The sequence below is a fragment of the Peromyscus leucopus genome, chromosome 1 (assembly GCF_004664715.2).
Source record: "Peromyscus leucopus breed LL Stock chromosome 1, UCI_PerLeu_2.1, whole genome shotgun sequence".
NCBI classification, from domain to species: domain Eukaryota; kingdom Metazoa; phylum Chordata; class Mammalia; order Rodentia; family Cricetidae; genus Peromyscus; species Peromyscus leucopus.
In genome coordinates, this window is record NC_051063.1 from 55,892,453 (window position 1) to 55,916,174 (window position 23,722).

General features: G+C 57.4%; 1 protein-coding gene across 1 annotated transcript; it reads right to left on the reverse strand.

The window, feature by feature from the left end:
- Positions 1–2,074: 2,074 nt before the first annotated feature.
- On the reverse strand, positions 2,075–23,722 carry Atg2a (autophagy related 2A). Its single transcript, XM_028855892.2, is given in 41 exon segments — positions 2,075–2,736; positions 2,807–2,959; positions 4,397–4,551; positions 5,410–5,531; positions 5,757–5,839; positions 5,955–6,027; positions 6,125–6,257; positions 6,349–6,433; positions 6,518–6,619; positions 6,800–7,003; positions 7,717–7,852; positions 8,038–8,246; positions 8,645–8,859; positions 8,945–9,074; positions 9,213–9,383; positions 9,770–9,846; positions 10,076–10,146; positions 11,187–11,279; positions 11,366–11,472; positions 11,717–11,797; positions 11,916–12,058; positions 12,061–12,108; positions 12,203–12,353; positions 12,717–12,874; positions 12,979–13,094; positions 13,179–13,321; positions 13,857–14,016; positions 14,103–14,199; positions 14,601–14,844; positions 14,944–15,099; positions 15,607–15,699; positions 15,779–15,926; positions 16,013–16,250; positions 17,482–17,622; positions 17,724–17,885; positions 17,966–18,062; positions 18,608–18,842; positions 19,155–19,257; positions 19,412–19,564; positions 19,661–19,823; positions 23,211–23,722. Coding segments are annotated over 41 exon segments (5,757 nt in total). The 5' UTR covers positions 23,382–23,722; the 3' UTR covers positions 2,075–2,499.

Genomic DNA, 23,722 nt, shown 5'->3' on the forward strand with positions numbered 1-23,722 from the left:
AAGAGAAAAAGATGGGGACATGGGAGGAGGTAGGAAAGGAAAGGACAAGGGGCCCCTGGTGACACTCAGTGGTGGGGTGCTGGGCTTAAGACTCTGAGCTTAATCCTCAGAATGTGGGGGGAGGGAGCGTGGACGGTGGTGCCCAGCCTGGTTCCTTGAATGCTGAGAACGGTATGGGCAGCCAGGCCCTGGAAGGATTCAGTACCTCACCAGTCTCAGCCAGCGAGGGACTGGGAGCTGGGTGACCTCTACCAGCAGCTCCACTTCTCTGAAGTACTTACTACCAGCTCCACCTGTGCAAGCCAGGGCTTCGGGGAGGCCATCTTGCACACTGGTCTGTGCTGGTGAGAAGCTGCCTACCCTTCCACCCACCCCATCCCTGCTGTGACAAGGAGCTGACCCAGGGGTCCAGGAACTCATCTACATTCTCATCATTTCCACAGATTCTGGCCCAAAAGGCTTCAGGGACAGGGGCCAGTGTCTGTCCTACTGGGACTGAAAAGAAAGGGAAGCTTCCGGAGTACCCCATTTTGGCAGTGGTAGAAAAAGGCCCAGAGAAGCAGAGGGTGCTGCCCAAGGTCCCACTGCTGGGCCTTGGAGGGGGAATCTTCCCTGGGAGGGCCGTCCTATGGAGGAAGAGTAAGTAGACGGTCAACCCTCTCCCGAGCCCTGCTGCCCATCCCAAGGCCTAGGCAGGCCCAGCCGCCTGCCGCACGAGGCACCAGCACTTTGTAAGACAGACATAGCAGCCGTTTAGGAATCCTGTCTCCTAAGAGCTAGCAAGCTCCAGGCCTGGCCACTGCCGCCACCCCACCCAAAGGTGTAAAACCGAGGCCACAGGACAGGAGTCGGCTCCCCCAAGTCCCCATGCCCACCTCTCTTTTCTTGCTCTGCAGGAAGGCTCGGAGTTGTGGACAGTCATGCACGGCAGCCTTCCGGGAGATAGCCTGGAGCTCTTACCTGTACCTAGCTGGCCTTCAGGGCACAAGGAGGAAGTGGGGCCACCCCGGGCCCAGGGCCTTTTGAGCCGTTGGCCCAGCCCTGGCAGTGTTAATGATTAGCCCACTGCCATCAATACTGATCACAAGTGGGGTCCGAAGGGCAGCAGACCTGGACTGTGCCCCGGCAGGTGGGGCGGGTCCAGGAAGTGCCAGACGGGCCTTCGGCTACCTAGTGGCAGACCCTGGCCACCCATGGGCTTGTCCCCCCTCAGGCTTCAGTGGCTCAACCTCTTGACTAGTCTGTTGGCCTGCGCTAACCACAGGCAGCCAGAATGGGGGGTGGTGGTGGAAGGGGACAGGGACAGGTCTCTGTTCAATACTCAGATCTGTGACAGAGGCCAAAAGACCACAGTTGACTTCAGTGCTGGCCAGAGATGCTCAGCAAAGTGAGGGACCTCTGGGACTCCACAGACCCACCCATTTCCTGGCAGTGCCACTGAGGGTGCAGTCACTGGGTTGACTCCCTTGTGAACAAGGTATGTGGGATGGGGGCAATGGGCATCTTCTAGACGCCATGGCATTGTCCCAACATGTGTCCCCTTTAAGGCCTGGACATCCCAAAAGCCTTTCTTTGAAGATGGTGAGAATAGCCTCCATAGGGCCTAAGAATCAGCCTTCTAGAGTGGGACAGCCCTGGATGCTGTCTCAGCTGGCAGACTAACAGATGTAGCCTTAGGCCACAACCCAGGGCTTCACAGCAGTGGCCTGGAGCCCTGCTTGGCTCCAGCCCAAGAATAAGGCTGGACCCTGGGGTCTTACAGGGATAGAACCAAGAAATGGGGCTTTGATCTGGGCTCCTAGATCTCATCCTCTGAGATTGCCAGGTGATGCCTCACAGATTCACTCAGCAACTACCACTCAGAAGTAGTGCCAGGGTGATAGGCACCCAGGATAGTAGCTAGGTTGAGCCCAAAGTGGAAGAGGGAGGCTGGTTTGCACCAGCAGAAAGCTAAGGGTGGAGTGTGGTGCCCCCTGGTGGCAGCAGGCGGGTACTGCGTGCAGAGGTGGGACCTGGGAGGTCAAGGTCTAGGCTGAGGCAGGGCCGACTGGGCGGGCCTCAGGTACACAGGACCTGAAAGAGGGGCTGGCGGTGGGCAAGTTTATTCCACTTCATGCAGACACTGACCCACACGCTCAAGGATCTTAAAAATACACTGACCCACATGGCATCTGTCCCCCACCTCCCCACGAGACATGGAGAGACACTTGGCTGAGCGGGGTCCGCGGGTCCAAAAGCCTCCATCCTCATTCTGGAACAAGGCAGCAGTGTGGGCCCAGGTAGCAGGGAGGAGCAGCGTCCTTTCTCCCCAGACGAAAGTGCAGAGACAGGGCAGAGGCCCCACAGCCGGAGGCCCCGCTCCCGCGGAGAATTGGCAACAGGCAGGCTGGGCAGGCATCCTTCACAGTGGCCATCCCTCGAAGGGCCTGGTGGCGCCACTGTGGCTGGCCGGACACGGCGAGCATGTTGGGACAGTGGATGGATCCCAGGTGCCTGCAGTCAGTCCTGGGTCTCCTCCAAGCGCCACTTGAGGGCATGGTCCTTGTGCGCATCAGGCAGGATCTGGTTGCGCATGCCCCCAAGCACGTTGGATGTGGCCTCCGTGGCTAGGATTATTGGTCTGACCACCGTTGGGGGCAGCTGCCGGATCACACCCCCCACGGCACCCGTCAGTCCCTTCTGCTCATGGCCCCTTGATGCCACATCACAGATGGTCTGAGCTGTATCCAGGATGCCCTGTGGAGGTCAGAGGTCAGTGAGGGAGTCGGGGTGGGGCAGCTGGGAGTGGGACTAGGGTGGTTCTCACCTCTCGGACAGCATCATAGGCCTTGGCCATGCCCTCCCGGAGGTCAGCAGGTTGTTGACCTCTGCGCAGTTTCCGTGAAGAACGCTTGTCTTGTAGGGGGCGGGAGATGGGGGACGCGGGGGACAGGATGTCATATACTGTCTCAGCTGTAGCCTGAAGGACACCAGAGATGGATGATGACAGACGGCCGAGCAGACATAGCGACCTCTGCCTTGCAGGCAGCCTGGGACCAGAGCTCCATCAGCACGACTGTCCCTTCCTATTCCGTCTACTTCCTCACCTCCTTTCCCCTCTAGTGGTTCCCATCACTTACCTCAGAGAACTTCCTTTTAAATTTCCCTCTTATTACTCATTTAACTTTATTTATGTGTGATACTGTGTGAATGCAGTGCCCCTAGAGGCCAGAGGAGGGCCCAGGATCCTTTGAGGGAACTGAACCCAGGCCCTCTGCAAGAGCAGCAAGCAGCCCTAACTGCTGAGCCATCTCTCCAGCTCTTCAAGGGCTTCCTCGATGTAAGGAGACATTAGCAAGCCATTCTGGGGCTGGCAAGATGGCTCCGAAAGTTAGGGTACTTGTTCTGAGGTGTCCTGAATTCAATCCCCAACCTCAGAACCAACATGGTAGAGAGAACAGATTCCCCAAACGGTCTGACCTTCAAACTACAAGCCTGAGTACACATAGAGAATGAGTAAGTTAAAGAGAGAAAAAGGGGCCGGGCAGTGGTGGCGCACACCTTTAATCCCAGCACCCAGGAGGCAGAGCCAGGCAGATCTCTGTGAGTTCGAGGCCAGCCTGGGCTACAGAGTGAGTTCCAGGACAGGCGCAAAGCTACACAGAGAAACCTGTCTCAAAAAACCAGAGAGGGGGGGGGGTGGCGGGGGGAAGCATTTAGGCTTGGCGAGACAGCTGCTGGAGAGAATTCCTGTGGGCCCCACACCCGGGCTGCCGTGGCTGAGACCTGCCCGAGCTGTCTAGTGCCCCAACTAGAGGGCAGCCCCTGTACAGACAGACCCTAAGCGTCATCAAAACAAGCCCACTGCCAAACAAACCCACCTTCTGCCCACCCACCCCCCCTGGCTCCGGTGTTCTCTACCCACTCCCTGTCTTTCCCGTCCAAATGAACCTCCACTGCAGACCCTGGAACCCTGCCCTTCCCGCTCCGGGCTGAGCACAAAGGTCACCTGATGCACAGGGTTCCACATATCTGCAGGCTCACCCAGCCCCACCCCGAGCTCAGTCATTTCCGGGAAGACCTGGGCTTTGGGGTGTGTGTGTGTGTGTGTGTGTGTGTGTGTGTGTGTGTGTGTGTGTGTGTGTCAGGGGGGAGAGACGCGCTCTGGGGCACTTTACTGGGCCAGTTTCTGCATCTGCTCCCTGTACACTCCTCACTTACAAATAGCTGGGAGCATGCAGACATGGTGGGCTCTGATGGCCCAGAACATACTTCTGGCCCCACCCATGGGAGTCACCATGTCGTGTGGCCTTTATCTGTGCCCAGCCTTTTCAAGTTCAGCTTTCAGTAGAACTGGGAGGCCAGAATCAGGAGCCTGGGGATGAGGGTCTCCCTTTCCGGTCCAGCCTGCACTCACCTGGATAGCCTGCACCAGCCGGTTGCTCAGTTCCAGGGCAGCAGAGGCTGTGGATGACCCAAAGGAGGCAGCCCCACGCTGCAGCCCCCGAATGAGACGCCCATCTTTCCTGTACTGCTCAATGGGCAGCCACAGGAGGTCCCGGAACCCTTGGACTGGAGGACAGGATTATCAGAGATGCCAAGGTTGCCCTGGCTTTTCGTCCCTGCCCAAGGACCCATACTCCCTTCCCAGTCCAGCTTTATTTTCCTCTTTTTAAAGACGGGATATTGCTAAGTAGCTTTCCCTGGCCTGGCCTAGCCCCATTCAGGCTGTTCTTGAACCAACAAGCAATCCTCCTGCCTCTGCCTCCCCAGTGCTGGGAATACATGACACAGTTCCTTGAGTTCACGGGCCGTTTCAAGAGTTCTTGGGCTTGATGGCACAGGCCAGGTGTGGTGCCATAGGCCTGTGATCTAGCAAGGGCTACATGAGACTCTGTCTCAAAAAATAAAATAGGAGGCCAGTGCCCTTTAACCCCAGCATTTGGAAGGCAGAGGCAGGAGGACCTCTGTGAGTTCGAGGATAGCCTGACTTACATAGTGAGTTCCAGGACAGCCGCACTACATAGTGAGACTCTGCCTCCAAAATCAAATCAAATCAAACAGGCAGGCCAGCAAGATGGCTGAGCAGGTAGAGGCCCTGCCACCAGGTCTGCTGACCCGAGTCCAACATCCAGGACTCACGAGGCAGAAGGAGAGGACTGAGTCCTGTGAGCTCCTCTGGCCTCCGCATGTGCTCCGTGCATGTATGCATGCAACCATCCACATACACACAAAAGAAATGCAATTGTTTAAAAAGTGCGGTCTTCCCTTGGACCCGCCGCACTGCGCCGCCCACCCCACCCCCCACCCCCGGGAATTTTCCTCACTTCCCCTCATCTGTGTGTGTTCTGTAAAAACACACTTCTCTCCTCACTTCCCCTCGTCTATGTGTGTTCTGTAAAAACACACTTCTCAAGAGCAGACACTCACACAGTTGCACAACCGAGTGCATGGGGCCCACGCCCCCCAGCAGGCCAGGCAGCTGATTCTTGCGGATGTCTTGCAGCCATTCATTGAGGGCGTAGCCCAGCACCTTGTCCACACCCAGGAGACTGGAAGGGAGGCAAGGATGAGGGACAAGTGTGGCTGGGCACCTCTAAGACGAGAACTGGGAGTGCCACTCCCCGCCCCAGTCTTACCCAGCAGCGTGGAGTAACAGTAGCCTACTACAAAGGAGAAACTGAGGCCTGAGAAGGGATTTGGCCACGACCATGCAACCCATGAGAAACAGCAGGGGGAGGGCTGTAGACCCCCCAGGGGGCGGGCGAGGGGCTCACCCGTGCCGGCAGCAAAGTCGCTTGAGCTTCAGCTCGGAGCAGTTGAGCTGGGCCAGGCCGATGAGGAGTCCTGTGAAAGTGCCCTGTTGGGAGGAGGGACAGGGTGTGTGGCATGCTTTGGGATATACACTGTGAATCTGTGTCCCCGACCCTGGACCTGGAGAGTGGCTCACACAGCCGCCTGATGGTAGCACTCACCACCTGGTCCACGGTGACATGCTTGCCGTGGTAATCCAGGCAGATGGGCACCTCGGATGTGAAGCGGAACTCCCTGAAAGGGGAAGGAGGAAGGGAAAGGGGGGTCTTTGGTCACTGACCTAGCCACTGACCTGGCTGGCAGGCAGCCTGGCTCAGAGCCCTCTCCCTACCTGAAGTAGATGGGCTGTGGATCGGAGGAGCTGTGGCCACTGCCTGGAGCCTCCTGAGGGCTGCTTACTGTCTCTGGAGCCTCAGACTGCCCTTCCTGGGGGCTGCTGGGCCGGCTGTGGGTTTCTCGGTTAGCTGAAGGAAGAGAAGTCAGAGACCCAGGATGGAACGGAGAATGGCTGAGGCAGCCAGGATCCAGACTCCCCTCCCTGGTCTGGCCTCTCACCCTCAGCAGATGTGTCCCCTGGCACCATGGGGTTGATGCCAGCTGCTAGGCTGGTGAAAAAGTCCTTGAGGAAGAAGAGGGCATCCTGTAGGAAGAGCTCTGGGTCAGATCCAGGGTCTGGAGATGGGGAGGGGGCCACGCTGGGTTCTGCCCTTGCCTATCTACTCACCTGGTCCACATTGAGCCTCAGAGGCATCATGGAGACTCGAAGACAGCACTCTGGCCCTCCCAGGCTGCTGGTGGGAGCCACGTGCAGCGCCTTGATGGTAAGCTGGTGGCAGAGGATGAACTGGGTAACTGCCGGGCTCTGGGAGCCCATTCCCAACTGCCATCAACCTTGCCTCTGCCCATGCTGTTCCCTCCCCTGAGCCTGGGCTCTGCCCCCCAGACACACGCCACCTTCAGGAGGGTCTATGGGAAAGAGGCTGCCCACACCCAGGCACACTCTCACCATGTTAGAGTGTGTGCGCCTTGGCAGTCGCTCACTCGTGTGCAAATGAAGGAATTTGTTGATCTTGGAGGTGGCCAGCCGGTCTCGGATCTCCAGTTCTTGAACAATGAGCACCTGGCGGGACAGTGGCCGCTCCTCCAGCTCCTGGCCAGGGCCTCCACCTGCGGCTGACTCTTCTGGGTATACTTCATGCTGAAAGCTCACCTGTGGGTAGAAGAGGCTTGAGTCGGGTCCTGGGGCCCAAGAGGGAGGAGGTCTGGCTGAGGCCTGTTCCCTGGCAGGGATCCTTCTGACCCTGTCCCACCTCGGGCCCATACTTTGCTGCTAATTTACAGCTAAATTACTGGCACCGACCTAGCCACACTAAACTTGACCTGTCCCAACCCATCCACCTTCCCCAGCCTTTGTTCCACTTCGAGCACAGAGGCCCACCTTGTCAGATACTGCTGAGGCCCGTCCTGTTCCTCTAAATGCCTTCCCTCTGCCCAGGATGGCTCCATCCTCCCTAAGCCATGCTCCATACCCAGGGAGGCGTGCTCGGCTTCCCGTCCCTCCACACCTGTCCTTGTTCTTGCTTACTGTGTGGCGGACTGACTTCCACCCTTCTCTTTCTGGATGCTTCTGGCTCCCCCCAGGTCTGCTAGCTATTGCCAGGATGCTGTTTCCTGAGCCCTCCCGGCTACTAACAGCCTTGCATGTTCCGTCATCTGTTGCCATGCTTGCTCAGTACCAAATGGGTCGCTCTAAAAAATTGGAGCCACTTAACACCCTCTTGGGCGCAAGCCCTTTGGACCACTCTCTTTCTCGTAGACACAGCTGTGGCTCTTGCTATCCAGTCCCTCAGGAACCCATCGTCACACCCCACGACCCTGCACTATCTGACAGTCTCTCTCCCCCTCACTCGGCCTTGCACTCACTTTGCTGAGCTGGATCTCCATGAGGACCTGGTGCTGCCGTCCGATGCCACCTTGGGTACGCCAAGAGTTCTGGGGCCGGTTGGGACCAGAGGAGCGGGAAGGGGAGACCCTGGGACCAGTGAAGCCAGCTCTGGCTCTGAGAAATGACACATGGGGACAAGATAACTCTGAGGAAACATCTGCTCTCCTCAACCTCAGCACAGGGCAAGGACAAACTCAAGGTCAGATACGCATGAGGCTTGGGGTTGCCAGCTGCTGGAAGCCATAGCTAGGCCATGCCCAGATCTTAATGCCACCAATTGCCACCCACATGCCTCTAACCTGTAAGCAGGGTGAAGGCCAAAGTCTCTACCCCCATAGAGGTGCCAGACGAAGGAGACCTCCCGCAGTACCACACGGCTGCTGGGCACTGGGAAGTGGGCAGGTGCCCGCAGCAGGTCGGTGCTTCCCAGGGGCTGGGAGAAGTGTCCGTCCTGCACGATGATGGGACCTGGGTGCAGCTGGGTCACAATGGGCTCCCCGTCTCGAGGCTGCCAGGAAACAGCCAAGCAAAAATGTCTTGCAAAGCAAGGGGTGGCCAACCCCGCACCTCCCCTTCGCTTCCCTCCCCTCTGCCCTCCGGGACTCGCAGCCCTGCTGTGTCTGGGTGGTCTGTCGGGAGTCTTTGCTCCTGCCGGTCCTGTCAGCTGCAACCTCAAGGAGTTTAGACACTCCACTAGCCCTTGCAGTTACATGGTGCCCATTCTGCCACCTGGCCCTCTTCTTCCTCTATCCTCTGTCTATGTAGGGTATTGTGTCTCCTCTTCTAGACTTCCGCCTGATCCTTTAGCCTGGAGCCAAGGCTGCTTCCTGGCTGCTTTTCCTACCTAAGAGTTCTAGAAGGCCGGGCAGCCACCTGAGCACTCAGGACCCCCATCCCAACACACACCGCGATGCCTAGGCCGGGGGCGTCAAGGATGCAGAACTCATCACTGTCCAGGGTGTCTCCATCGCCCTCCTCTTCTTTCTCGTGCTCCTTTGCCTTAGAACAGGACTCCAAGGTAGGAGCAGAGCCCCCAGGAGGAGGCAGAGGGGCCTGGGCCCCGCTCCGTTCACCAGGGAACAGATAAACGGAGACAGGGGAGGCCTGAGGAAGGGGGCCACCTATGGGGGGAGAAAGTGGCCAGTGTGAGAAGATGCGGCTGAGGGCTCCTGATTGGTCTGCTGTCCCTAGAGCACCCTCACCGACCTGATGACTGGGCCAGCTCCCGCAGGCCACGCCGCTCAGTATCCAGAAGGGCATCAGTTAGGTCTCGCTGGTTGATGAGGGCTGTCTCGACTGGAGGGCAGGAGGGCAGGGAGGCAGGACTCTCTGAGAGCTGGGCCAGGAAAGGGGAGGAAGGGGCAGGAGTGAGCCCCCGATGGGGGAGCTCCAGGGCTCCTCCTATCCAGGCCTCATGTCTGTGTAGAGAGAGGGGCCTGGCCGAGCTCTGGTAGCCTAAGTGGCCAGGCCTCACCTGTACCTTCTGGCCAGCGATCTCCGTCGGGCTGGAAGGCCGGGGTGGGGGGTGCAGGTCGCCAGAGCTGGTCACGTACTGGAGCAGGTTGACGAGCAGGGCACAGGAGTCCGCACAGCTGTGCACATGCACCACATTGTTGGAACAGCGCAGCTCGAACAGCGGCTGGCTCTGTGGGCGGTGGGCCAGGGTTGGCACAGGAGCCACCACATGCCAGGCTCCCCATCCCACACTGACCAAATATGTAGACCTCCCAGACAACTGTTGAAAGTACCCCCGCTCCATGGTACCCACCACCCCCGGCCCAGACTTCAGCCTGGTGATACAGGAACTGTTATCTCACCATGAAGATGAGAAAAACTGGCACCGACAGTGGCTGTCTCCCTGGGCCCCACCTCTGTCTTGCCTACAGGTGCCTTCTGTGCCCTCAGTGAGTTGGAAGGACACTCACAGGGACCTGGCCCTCCCCTGGAGGACACTAATAGTAGCCTGGTAAGGCAAGGGCACGCACTGTGACCCTCCCGAAGCTTCTTTGACCTCTGGCGCCAGGCACTTACCAGTCTGCCCTCAGTGCTGCCCTTCCAGGTTTTGATTACAAGCTCTAGGAGGTCGATGTCCAGGACACAGACATAATCTGAGGCAGAGGGCACAAGGGTCTCATGGTCTCCATGTACCCTGCCCCATACTACCCACCACCAGGGCAAGAACCCAGGGTGTCTAGTACATCTGTGTGCAGGTGTGCAAGCAAAGGCAGGTATGTGTAGCTGAGAACAGGCCAGCAGCCGGGTGACATCTGGCTGCTCTGAGTGTGTCAGGGGCTTGTCCCCTCAGTGTTGGGGGAGCGCAACCCAGGCCCTGCCCACCTCGCCGCAGATCCAGGGTCTCCACCTCACACTTGTCGGACAGGTACAAAGCGGAGTCGTCAAGGATGAACCTGGTGGGGAACAGGGCTGAGAAGGGCCCGGGAGCCACTGCAGGCGGCAGCTCAGTGGAGCCGGGCAGAGGGGCGGGAGGGGTCCCGGAGGCCGTGGGCAGAGGCCCAAGCAGCTGAGCTACAGTGATGGGACCTCGACAGTCTCAGCACTGACCTTGACAGTCACAGGGAGCCTGGGAAGACCCTGCAGGTCCTTACTCCCATGGGACTTATAACACTCAAAACACTTCTAATTCTGCAGTGGACTTGGACTTCCCAGTGTGCGGCGGCTGCCCTTTTCCCCACCCCTACAGCATTATCTGTCTGTTCATCTGTCTATCCATCCAGTACTAGGGATTCACTGAACACAGGGCCTGTCTTCTAGCCATCGGTGCACTAGGGACTGGACACAGGGTACACGGTCTAGTTTTGAGGCAGTCTCACTTCACGTCCAGGCAGGATTCCCTCGCTTCAGCTTCCTAGGGAGCTGGGATCCCACACCTACTCCCCCAGTACCAGCTTGTGTCTGAACTCCTGTTCCTTCCTCTCGTGACCTCCTGCTGGGATCTTAGGCTTGTGCCACCATGCCCACCTAGTGTATTTTTTAAATATGTAGGCTGGCAACGTAGCTCAGTTGGTAGAGTTCTTGGTAGAGCACACACGAGGCTCTGGGTTAAATCGCCAGCACCACTAAAATAAGTTTTAAAAACTTTGTTTTTCCATCTAAATGTTCCCAGTAGGCACTGCACTACAGCCCCTCCTTTCTGGAGCCGTGTGGAGCTGTACCTCACACTGGGTAGCACTATACTCTAGCTCTCCATCCTTTCGTATACTTTTAGAACTCCCAGAAGCGAGAACACAGACCCATGACACAGGCTCCAGTCTCATTTTGGGTGGAAGTGGAGACAACTCACATTCCTGAGGACATGTGAGAATATGGGACACCATCACCCCAAACACAGATGAGATGGCCCCAAGAGGCCCTGGGTAGACAGGCAGCAGGAAGTTGGCCGCAGCCCAGCCAGGTGTGGGATGGACCAGGTCTGGGTCAGCCTGCATACCTGAGCAGGAAGGTAGAGGTGTCCATGACAATGTTGCTGGAGACGGTGAAGGTCTCAGCCGTGATGAGGACTCGCACAGGGAGGTAGAGGGGCCTGAGGGGCAGACTCGGGCTGGAGCAGGCTCCTCACATCTGAGGCTGGCCTCTGACCCTCTATCCCCAGCCCCCCGGCCTGGGTACCTGTAGTCCACAGCACAGGAGAACAGGTGTGTGTGTAGAATAGTGATGACTGTTGGGGGCAGGTAGCCCAGCACAGGATCATCCAGGACATCCAAGAAGTCCAATAGCTACAGGGTGAGGATGGGGGGACAATACTGAAAACAAAGTGACCTTTCCTCTAATACCACCCTGACACCCTGCCCATGGCCCATCAGCCATCCACCACACCCCTTGTCAGGAGCTCTGACCAAGGCCAGCTCCAGTCCAGTCTGTAGTGTTCACACTGGCCTCTTCAGCCCATGTTTGACCTGCTTGCCCAAATCAGAAGTCCAGAGTCACAGGGCCATGTGACCTCCCAGGTACTTTGCTCACCTGGGAGTGCCAGCTTTGCTCAGGTGGGGCCATGTAGTGGCGTAGAGTGGCTTTGTACAGCCTTATCGTCACCAAAAACTCCTGGGGAAGAAGGTGCAGTCAGGAGGGAGGGGGGAGCGTGGGGACCCAGCTCCAGGGGCACCAAGGAGGCAGTTGCCCCCAAGTCAAGTGGGCAGGTGAGCAGCTGAGGAATCCATACCTTGACGTTCTTGTGGGGGTCCAGGTGGATTCGGACGGCTGCAGACAGCATGGGGGGGCCCTGGCCCTTGCGGCCCGAGGTTCCCCGCTCTGTCACCCCTTCCTCTGATGGGTAGATGGTTGGAGCCAGCTGAGCTGGGGGGCAAAGCTGGGTAGTTCCAGGTGAGTGGGCAGCAGGTAGTCCTCAGTGGCAGCTGAGGAGGAAATCTTGTGAGCCCTGTTGAGGCTGGTGACCACCCCACTCACAGCCCACAGCCCCCCTGAACCTCCCTGACCCGGCCCCCACACCTTGATGGTAGAGTGTCGCCTTTTCAGCTTCCAGGCAGAAGTAGCCGAGCCCTGGTTGGCCACGGTACTGGGCGACACTGAAGAGAGTGCCCTGCTCCACGTCTAGTACCAGCTCCCCGTGGGTGACATCCGGCCGCCTCTCTGTCTCACCCTGCAGATGTGCACATATCTAGCTTTACCCGCATCTGGCATCGCTAACACCCAGAGACAGGGGCCTCTTGGAGTCCTAGCCCGAGGCGGCTCCAGCTCCTTCCAGGCTTCACTGGAGTCTGCACCACGCGCCGCTGGCTGAAGGGGGAGGACACGCCCCCCTCCCGCTGGTGTGGGCCTCATGCTTGACATGGAGGAAAGGCTGGGAGGAGGCCGCCAGCTGGAGGGTGGTATGGGTGAGCAGGCAGAGTGCGGCAGTGGGTGCTGCTGGCCCTCTATGCTTTCTGCCCTCTTGGTTCCTAACTTGAGGTTGGCAGGCTTGTTTGGCTGTACAAGAGGAACCCTCTGGAATGGGCTGCCTCACCTTAGCCTCACAGAGCGCGGTGATCCGTCCCTTCAGCACTGTCACTAGTGTGGAGAAGGTGCTCTGGGACTGACGAGGGGAAGGCTCGGGGGCAGGAGTCTGAGGGGCACCTGATGCCATCGAGAAGAACTGGGTGTCTTCTTCATCCGAGTCTGAGTCTGAGTGAACAGGTTGGCCGGGTGGGAAGGAGATGTGGAGGGCTGGCCCGGCCCTGCCCGCACCAGGCCTCCTCCTTCCCGTCTGCCCAGCACTCCTCTCGTACCCAGCTTGAAGGCCGACTTGCACATCTTGAACCCCATTGAGCCAGGCGGCCGAGTGGCAGTGGCGGACGTGGGAAGCAGGTCTGCGGGCTCCCACATGAGCAGGTCATTGTTGATCCTGACATGGGACAGGGACGGCGGAGGTAAGAGAGGAGAGGACAGGGCTTAGTCCAGCCCAGCCCAGCCCAGCCCAGCTCTCCACCTGTTGTAGATGCTTTCATAGACCTCCTTGCTGGGCAGGAAGATGTGGGCACTGGGCATGACCACGTCCAGGGTACAGCGGGACATCGCCAACGTCCGGCTCTGGAATGTCCTCATCTCCTCAGGATCTCCAGGGGTCACCATCTAGACAGGTGAGGAAGGTCAACCAGGAGACCTGCCTGGGCCTGTCTCTGGCTTCAGGATTGGAGATTCAGTCATCCATCCATCTATTCCCTGGTTAGTCCCTCCGTCTGTCTATCCATTGGTGCCCATCTCTCCTGGTGGGTGGGTGATGTTCATCTGGGACACAGTGCCCAAGCATTCCCCCAGGCTCTACAGACTTCATGAATGTGAATCCCTGCAATCCTCACAATAGCCTTCAAGACAGCAATTCCAGAGGAGGAGACACACGAGCCGACAGGGAGCAGAGCCTGTCTAGAACCCAGGCGGCCCTGTCCCACCCAGGGTCTTCCCCGCTTCACACATGGCGCTCACACCGGTCAACTTCAGAAGAGGCTCCCGAGGCCCAAGTGCAGCCCTGGTATTAGATGGCTGAGGCGGCCAGGGTCCTGACCTCGTGTAGCAGGTCCTGCTGCTGGTGTACTTCCCTCCCTACCCTGGGCAGGGGTGGGTGCGTCAGAGTCCTTGTTACCCAGAATAGGAAGGAGCCGCTCCTCACCTCCTCAGTCTCGTACATGGTCCGCTTGGAGGAGAAGGGCGAGGGCTCCGGCTGCCGCAGCTCGCATGGACTCTCAGTGGATAACTCTAGGTCCCGGCCTTTCTCAGAGGCTGTCTCCCATTGTGTGCCACTGGACTGGGGGTTCAGGGTCACAACTACCCTGCCAGGACACAGGCCTGTTAGTGGCCTGCCACCAACACCAGCAGATCCTTCCTCTCCAGCTGCCCCTTCTAGCACCCCACTTACTGAGGTAGGAAGTACTTGGACCCAGTGCTCCTGGGATCCAGAGCTTTGGAGACTCGCAGGCAGGGGACAGGTGGCTTCTCTCCATCTTCATAGATTCCTGGAGGGGACAGAGAGGACAGGGTCTCACTGCTGCCTCTTTTTTTTTTTTCCTTTTAATAATTTATTTACTTTTATTTCATTTGCATTGGTATTTTGCCTGCCTGTATGACTGTGTGAGGGTGTCAGATCTTGGAGTTACAGACAGCTGTGAGCTGCCATGTATGTGGGTGCTAGGAATTGAACCTGGGTCCTCTGGAAGAGCAGTCAGTGCTCTTAACCGCTGAGCCATCTCTCCAGCCCACTGCCTCTTTTCTTTTCCTCCCCATTGCTGGGTCAATGTCAGTGTCTCTGGGATGAAGGGGCCCCTCTGCCTGTGCTGGGATCAGCTCCAACTGTAACCCAGACCCACCTCTCCAAGGGGCCCAGGCCTCTGCCCAGCTGGTCCCTGGCCACCCTTACCTTGCAGGTCTGAGCAGGTAAGTTCTAGGCGGGTGGGAGCTGGGGGGCCAGGTCCACTGTTGAGCTCTGAGCGGAACTGGGGCTCACTCAGCTCCAGTCGCAGCCGGTCAGCCCGCACAGCCTGGCCAGCCCAGGGATCCCGCTCAGGCCGTAGGTCTGGGATGGGGAAGCGTAGCCTCAGGGTGGCCCGGGGTGCTGAGAGCCGAAACACTGTCTGCTGCTCGGTGGCCTGTGGGGGCTCTGCCTGTGGAAGGGCTGGAGGTCAGAGCTGTCACAGCGGACTGAAGGGAACGTGAGTGCCTGCTCCCCACCCCCGTGCGGAACCGGCGGCAGGGCAGCTCACTAGCAGGCCAGCAGGGGGCTCCGAGGGTGTGGTGGTTTGACGAAGCAGGGCAGCGAGTCGGTCCAGGGACCCCAGCTCCACATCAGCTTGGAAGTCGGCTAGGTCCAGGGACAGTTCTGAGTGGCAATGGCAGGCAACCGAGCGCCGGGACCGGCTCTGGTTAGGGGCAAGGTGATTAGGTCAGCAGGGGCTGTGGGGAGTGAGGTCAGGGGAGGAAGGAAGGGGCTCCCACAAACCAAGCCTCCCCACGGTGGGAGAGAAGCTGGGGCAGGAGCACAGCAGGGGACAGAAGAGGGCTTTAAACATCCCGCAGTGCTAGGGACCAGTGCGGCCCCAGCTCTTTTAGACCCTTTTGAGACAGGACCTCATTGAGGTGACTGGCCTGGCCTTGAACTCTATCTGGAGCTCAGGCAGGCCTTCAACTTGCTATCTATCTTCCTGCCTCAGTTTCCCAGCCCCTCGGACTACAAGCCTGTGCCCTTTCACCCCACCATGCTGGCTTAGACAACCAAAGCCACCACACTCGCCTCTGTCAACCTTAGAGGTTCCACACAGGCAGGCAAGGGGACGTCAGGCCACAGTAACAGCAAGGTCAGAACAAGGACAGATGTGCAAGGACCCTGAAGAGAGGGAGGCAGTCTGGCTCGGACAGGGACTGGTTACCTTGAGCACCCGGCGCAGGGTCTGTGTGTGGCGCAGGTGGGCACAGGGTCGAACTGAGGCTTGGGAGCCCGAGTGACTGGGGAAGCTCAGGATCTACACGGGAACATACAAGGTAAGCGAGTTCAGGCTGGCCTGGGGCCCGCCCGACCCCCGGCCCTTCCTCCGGCCTCACCTCTGTGTACTCCGGCTCCGAGGCGGCCCTGGGCCACAGGCACTCCAGCACCTCCAGCTGCCCGAAGTGCATGTCCGTGCTGCTCGTCCTGCGCCCGTGGCCGCCAGCCCGCAGCTCCCAGGACAGCTGCACAGCTGTGCCGGTTAGTCTGTGGGCAAGAGTACACGCTTCAGGGGGTGAGTTGTGGGCTCTGGGCGTTCCCTGGTGGCTCCTGACTCGGGCTGTGGCATGTACCGGACATGGCTACAAGGGCAGGCCCTCTGGAAGCGTGGCCGGAGGTGGTGGAAGTCTCGGGAGCCGAAGGGTCCATCTTTGGCAGCATCAAACTCAGCAAAAAAGTGGGTGGTGAGGTCAGGTGGTCCTGAAGATGGGGCAGCTGTCTGAAGCAAGGTCAGGGTCACACCTCCCAGGGTCATCTTCAGCAGGGAGTCGGGGCGCATGGTGTCCGGAAGAGGAGCTGGGGCCGTCTTGCCTGGGGGAACAGAGGCTTTAGCAGGGGGCTCCTGGGTATCTTAAATGGAGTCAGAGTTGGCCACTGAGCAGAGGGTTGGGAAACCCTGGCTAGCCTGGGCATGGTGGCACACACCTTTAATCCCAGCACTTAGAAGGCAGAGTCAGGCAGTCAGGTGGATCTCTGTGAATTCAAGTTCAGTCTGGTCTATATAGGGAATTCCAGGCCAGCCAGGGCTACATAAGTGAGACCGTGTCTAGAAGGAGGAGGAGGAGGAGGAAGAAGAGGAGAAGGAAGAAGAGGAAGATGAGAAGGAAGAAGAGGGAGGAAGAAGAGGAAGAGGAGGAAGAAGAAAAAGAAGAGAAAGGAGGAGAAGAGGAAGAAGAAACTGGCTAAACTGGACTATGGGAGACCAAATCCGTTCTATCACATGTGCCTGGAAGGACACCTAGTTCCTCTTGTATGCCAGGCCCTCTGACCAGGCTCAATCTAATCCTCTGAAGGTGTTAGAAGGATCAGTCAATGTGGTAAAGCACCTACACCAGTCTTTGATCTACACACTTAACTACTAACTAAAACATACAGTCTGATCTTCACTGTGCCCTTTTGTAGAAACGGGAACTGAGTCCAAAGAGCTGGAGTTCCTAGCCAAAGCATTCCTAAGAAACCTAGACTGTGGACTGAAAAGATGGCTCAGTGGTTAAGAGCATTGTTTGCTCTTCCAAGGGTCCTGAGTTCAATTCCCAGCAACCACATGGAGGCTCACAACCATCTGTAATGAGATCTGGCACCCTCTTCTGGCCTGCAGGGATACATGCAGGCAGAACACTGTATACATAATTAAAAAAAAAAAAAAAAAAAACACTGCTGACTGCTTTTCCAAAGATCGTGAATTCAATTCCCAGCAACTATATCACCGCCATCTATAATAGATCTGATGCCTGATGGAATGCAGGCATACGTGCAGACAGAGTATTCATACATAAAATACAAACTAAATAAATTTAAGAGAAAGAAGAGAGAAAGAAAGAAAGAAAGAAAGAAAGAAAGAAAGAAAGAAAGAAAGAAAGAAAGAGACCTAGATTGTGCATATTGCCTCACCAGCCTCCACTGAGTTAGGAGCTGGGAACCCCACGAATGGTGGGTCTACAGGCATCACTGAGACCTCCTGAATACACCTGACACCCCACCATCCTGAGGCTCCTTCCACCCCATCTTGCCCCTGGAATAAGCGCCTAAGGGGTCAACTTACCACCTGAGTGAGCTGGGGTAGAAGGCCGGTGGAAGGCCATGTTACTGTGAACAGAGGAGCCCAGGTCTACGCTGGACATGGAGAGCTCAGAGATAGCCGAGGTCACACTGCTTGTGAGGCCAGCCATGGAGAAGAAGAGGTCTGGGGGTGAGGTGAGGGGCAGTCAGGGATAGATAGGCTGGGCCCCCAGCTCTTGCACCGACACACGCTGCCCCTTCAACCTGCAAGGGCCTGGCACCCACCAGTGCTGTCCAAATTGAGGGGGTTGGTGACGGGGTGTAGGCTGAGGGACTCAGTCCCAGCACCCGCCTGGAGCTGCTGGTTCAGATCCTGCTCAATTAGCCATAGGTCTTCAGCACCCAGTGGGCGGCTCTTGTTTAGCCTGTCAGCCAGGCCTCCTGGGTCTGTAGGAACAGTGTTTCAGTGTAGCCTCCATGGTTACCCCAGCTCACCCCACCTGCCACCCAGAACCCAGCGGCTTCACCTGCAAGGTTGATGGCACTGAGCAGTTCCTGAAGCTGCTGGAGCTGGCGTGGGGTCAAGAGCAGGTGCAAGGAGCCCAGCTGTCCCGATACCTCCAACTGGGAACCAAATGGAGAGTGTGGAGCCCTTACATGTCACCTAGCCCAAGAAGGGCAACCCACCTACTCATACCCTGGGGACATGAGATACTAGTTGTAATATGAAATTTGCTATCAAGCAGCTCTCGGACTTGGCCAACCTGATCTTTCAGAGTCTGTTTTTTCAGTCACTAAGAAGATAGCAACATTTCCCCCCATCCCCATTGCAGGAACTGGAATTAAGCCAGGCGGTGATGGAGTACGCCTTTTTCTTTTTGTTTTGGTTTTTCAAGACAGGGTTTCTCTGTGTAGTTTTGGTGCCTGAATTCACAGAGATCCGCCTGGCTCTGCCTCCCGAGTGCTGGGATTTAAAAAAACAAACAAACAAACAAACGAAAAACCCTGAAATTATTCTGTAGTCTAGGCTGGACTTGAACTGAAAGCAGCCTCTGTCAGGCTCCTGAAGGCTGGGATTACAGGCATGACCGGATGTACCTGGCTCCTCCTCCTTCGGGCCTGGGGTCCCTCGGGAAGGGTCTGGACTGTCCGACTCTGCAGGGACTCACCTTGGGGCCCGGGAAGGCCTCGTTCTGCTTGAGCTTCACCATGAGCTCCATGAACCCGGTGCAGCTGCCGATCTGCACAGGGGTCTTGGGGGGGTCGGCCTGGGGGGGCAGCTCCTCAAAGTGCAGGCGGACCCCGGTCAGCTGCAGCAGCTTGTGCAGAAAGGCAGGTGGCTGGTGCACGTCCACAGGGGGCGCCTGGCTTGGGTCCCGCACGGCTTCATCACAGTACTCCAGTCTGCGGAGGGAAGGGTCCGGCCTTGTCTGGACAATCGCAGGTCAGAAGCCCCTCTTTAAAGCTGCTCTAGGGGCATGGAACTGAGGGGCCTGGCCTCCATCTTGGAAACTCAACTAGCTCTGCTTCCCTGAGTCTCAGAGTTCTTAGGCTCAGTTATTTTAGGCCTGGACCTCCTGGTCCCCGGTACCAGTGCAGGCTCTCAGCAGGGCCCGCATCCCCAGTCTCCCCAACCCTGCCCTACCCTGCCCCTGCCTAGGAGCCTGGCTCGGAACGAGGGTAGAGGTGCTTATCCTTCCCATTCCCTTCACCTACCTCTGCACCCGGACCTCCACAGCGGCGCTATGCTCCACATCACCCACCGAATGCTCCACCCTCACTACGGTGTTCAGAAAGGTCACCTTGATCCTCCGAAGCACTAGGAAGGAGTGTCTAGAGTTAGGGGGTGCCGTGGGAAGCAAGATAAGTTCCTGCCGCTCCGGGCGAAAAGGTGGCAGCCATGCATTTATCTAGGGCCCTGGTCCTGTAGTTTGGAGGGCCCGAGAACAGACCAGCGGCAGGGGCCTGCTCACCAGTCTCGATGGTCTGTGCAAACATTTCCAGCCCCTCCAGGGGCTGTGGCGGTTCTGAGGGCTCGGGTAGCCCTTCACGCATGCACTCTTGGGCCAGCTGCAGGCTCGTGGTCATGCATGAGGCCCAACTCTGCGAGTCTGCAGCCCCTGGTCCTGTGGGAAAGAACAGGGATTCAGGGTCGAAAGACCCAGATAGCTCCCGGGCCCCTTCCCAGCAACCTCCCACCCTTGGTCTTGCCCTGCCCTCACCTGGTCCCTGGCGGGGCTGTAGGACAAGCTGGAGGCCTGACACACACACCGTGCAGTGGTCAGTGAGAAGCGCAGCCCAGGGGACACCCACCTCGATGGAACTCACGAAGCCTTCCACCAGTTCCAGAGGTGACTCCATCGACCTCAGAACCTCGTTCACGGACTGGGCAAGAGGCAAGGTAAGTCAGCTCACTGAAACTCCAAATATGGCTACCTGCCACAGTCTTGCACAGCCATTGTCTTGGAGAAAACCTTGGTATGACCATCCTTCTTTATGCCATTTATAAGGCCTTCCCTTTGGCCCTGACCTCTTTTCATCTCACCCAGCTGCTCAACCCTTTGGGCCAGCTAAAGTTTCCTTCTCTGTTAGGTTCAAAACTTCATTTACTGCTGGGTGTGGTGGCTGGCATGCCTTTAATCACAGCACTCAGGAGGCAGAGGAATCTTCTCAAGATTCAGGCCAGCCTGGTCTACAGTTGGTTGAGCGCTGTGTCCCATCTCCAATAGAGCAAAGCTGGATATGGTAAGACTCATCTGTAATCCTAACACCAGGGAAGCAGAGGCTGGAAAATTGTTGTCTATTTTTGCTCTTTTGGGGCCTGCCACCCAGCCCCCAAATAAATTACACATGGAGGCTTTTTTTTTTTTTTTTTTTTTTGAGCTGAGGATCGAACCCAGGGCAGCACTCTTCCACTGAACTAAATCCCAAACCCAAACTTTATTTTTTTGTTTGTTTGTTTTTTGAGACAGGGTTTCTCTGTGTAGCTTTGCACCTTTCCTGGAACTCACTCTGTAGCCCAGGCTGGCCTCAAACTCACAGAGATCCTCCTGGCTCTGCCTCCTGAGTGCTGGGATTAAAGGCATGCGCCACCACCGGCAGGCAGTGTGTTACTTTCGTTTATGTTGCATTTGTTTAACTCTGTGAAGCTGTTACTGTGCCTGTCTAAAACACCTGATGATCTAATAAAGAGCCAATAGCAAGGTAGGAGAAAGGATAGGTGGGGCTGACAGGCAGAGAGACTATATAGGAGAAATCTGGGAAGAAAAAAAGAAGTAGCCAGAGAAGGAAGAGGACATTAGGGGCCAGCCACCCAACTACACAGCAAGCCATGGAGTAAGATTTACAGAAGTAAGAGAAAGAGAAAAGCCCAGAGGCATAAGGGTGATGGGATAATTTAAGATTATTTATATTTAAGGCCCTGGATCGATCCTCAGCTCCAAAAAATAAAAATAAATAAAAATAACACACCTTAAAATAATATTCTACAACACTGGAAGATCAGAAGTTCAAGGCTATCCATTTTGAGCTAGAGGCCAGCCTGGGCTACATGAGACTGAGCACCTTCTTGTGGCAACCAGAGGCTTCAGAGGTAGGTAATAAATGCCTTCATCTCCCAGTCTGGCTAGGTTGTAGCCAGGGTCTCAGAATGCCAGGCTGAGCTTCAGAAGTGAACAGGCACCAGGAAGGGGTGAGCAGAGTCTGCACCTAACCCAGCAGGGCACACCAAGGGTGGGACAGGAGAAGAGTGAAGACCAGCAGCCAGGCAGAGGGAATAGGATGGTGGCCTATTCCAGGCACAAGATCAAGTGGAGGGACCTAGTCCAGGGGGCAGCAAGCAACCCGTGCTCATCCCAGGCAAGCAAACAGTTCAAGGGGATAATGTCCAGGAGAGAGATTGACCTGAGGCCACATGGGCCCTGAGTCCTAGACCCACGGCGGAGCTATGCATTTCTTTGAGACACAGGATAGAAATGTCTGTGGCAGGGTTGCCTCCCTGCCAGCCTGGGAGCTCCTGAAGGCATGAGTCACTGGTCTTCTCTCTATGACCCCAGGTGCTCTGGGTGGTACCAGAGAGGGCCTCAAGAAACACCTGCTGGGCCCTTGAGTAAACAAACACAGCCAGAGCCAGGAAGCAAGAGGAGACTGACTCAAAATTTCTTATCCATGGATGGGGAAACTGAGGCCTAGGCTTAGTCACTCCAGTGTATCTTAGTCAGGTACAATGAAAACTGAGACTGGGGCCCAGGCCTTGCTTCCCATCTCAACTTAGTCCCTAGGCATGTGGTCTCTTTGACAGCCTTCTGGGAAGGGGCTGCAAGGTGACCAGCTGAGAGAGGGCTGGGTTAAGTGAAGAGCCTGTGCTGTCAAGGGAGAAGCCAGACAGCCAATGCCACTGACTCCCCAAAAAAGGAGCATTAGGCCGGGTGGCGGCGGCCTTTAATCCCAGCACTCAGGAGGCAGAGGCAGGCAGATCTCTGTGAGTTCCAGGGCAGCCTGGTCTACAGAGTGAGTTCCAGGGCAGCCAGGGCTACACAGAGAAACCCTGTCTCTCTCTCTCTCTCTCTCTCTCTCTCTCTCTCTCACACACACACACACACACACACACACACACACACACACACACACACACACGCGCGCGCGCGCGCGCGCGCGCGCACACACACAAAGGAGCATTACAGAGAACTAGGGAGATTTCCTGGAACTGGAAACGAAATGGGGGAGCCCAGATGCAGGGCAGCCTAAGAGGCTGAGGTAAGAGGCCAGAGGCCTCCTACAACCAGGCCACTAGGAGATGCCACCAACTCTACAAGTCATATTTATTCCCAGGCACGGCCCACCTCCAGCTCTTCCAGAGTGGAAACCCAGAGGGCAGCTAAAAAGGAGAAGGCCGGGCCAGGAGCCCATGCTGCCTCTGTGGAGCTGGGAGGATGACCCCATACCAGCCCTTAGCTGGAGCCTCTAATTGGTGGTTCTCTGGCTGCTCCCCGGTCATCTAAGCTGTGAGTCAGTGCCCCCACCTGCCACCCCCAGCGGCCTGCCCCTGACTCCACATAGTAGGCCTCAGACCGTCTAAGCATCTTCTTCCAGAATCTCATCCCACCCCCTAGCCCCACCCCCAGGCTGCCCGAGGCTAGACCTCAACACCTTTCCTGGAGGGCTGCCCTTCAGGTAGCTATGCCAGGAACCAAATCCCTCCCAAACCCAAGCTAGGTCCCGCCCACTCTCCCAAAAGCAGGAAGTAGAGAGCAGCCGCAGTCACACGAGGTGGATCAACACGGCTGGCAATGACGCTGTTGTTGACATCCACATCCGGGGGCGATCACCACCCTTTATGCCCAGGATCATAGGGGTCAGGAGGCCAGGACACATTTTCTACAGGTGCCCCTGACAGGGCTCTTAACGCCCCCCAAAGCCTCCTCTGACTACCCCAGTTCCAACCCTGTCACAACCCTTGCCGGGCTCCCCTCACCCAAACTCTCGAGAGTCCCCTTCCCCAGCCAGCCCCCCTGAACTCCATATGATAATGGTGGCAAGTGACACCCCACTGCCCAGCCCGTTTCTCCCCTTGAGGGGCGAAGATAGGGACTCCTCTCCTGGTCTCTGGTTAAGAAGTGAAGGGCCAGCCAGGGGGCCTGGCGGAGGCGGTCGGGACCCACACTGGCCTCTCCAAACAGTGCCTGTCCCCCAGCCCAAACCTTCGGCGAGGACCCTCCGGTGGCCGTGCTCCCTCCCTCCGCACCATGCCGGCTCTGCTGTGCAGCTCCTCACCCAGGTCTCCAAGTGGATATCCCGCAGGGCAACGCTGCCCTTGTACAGATCCAGGCTGAGCTGGTCTAGGCTGAGGTGCTCCTGAAAGAAGTGACCCAAGTAGTGCTGGAGCAAGTAGCGGCAGACACGCTCTTTCACACAGTTCGACCATGGCCACAGCCATCGTGACATCTCGGGGACCGCCGGGCCCGGGCCGCTTCCTCCAGCCGCCAGCCGGCGACCTCCGTCCGGCTGCGTTGTTCACTAGAGCCCCTGGTTCGCCCCGCCGCTTCTCTGGGCGCCAGGCCGCGCCCCCGGACGCCCAGCCACGCCCCCACGCTTGGTGCCATTGGTCATTGCAAAGGGCGAGGCCCGCTGATTGGCCGCAGGAGGCGGAGCCTGGAGGAGCGAAAAAAGGACTGGGCTCCCTGCGAGATAAGGTGCTCCCAATCGGAGTTTACGCCTGCGCGTCAATTCTGAGTGGGAGGACCTTTAACCTCCTTTAACAAGCTGCAGGAAGGCTGTAACCGAAA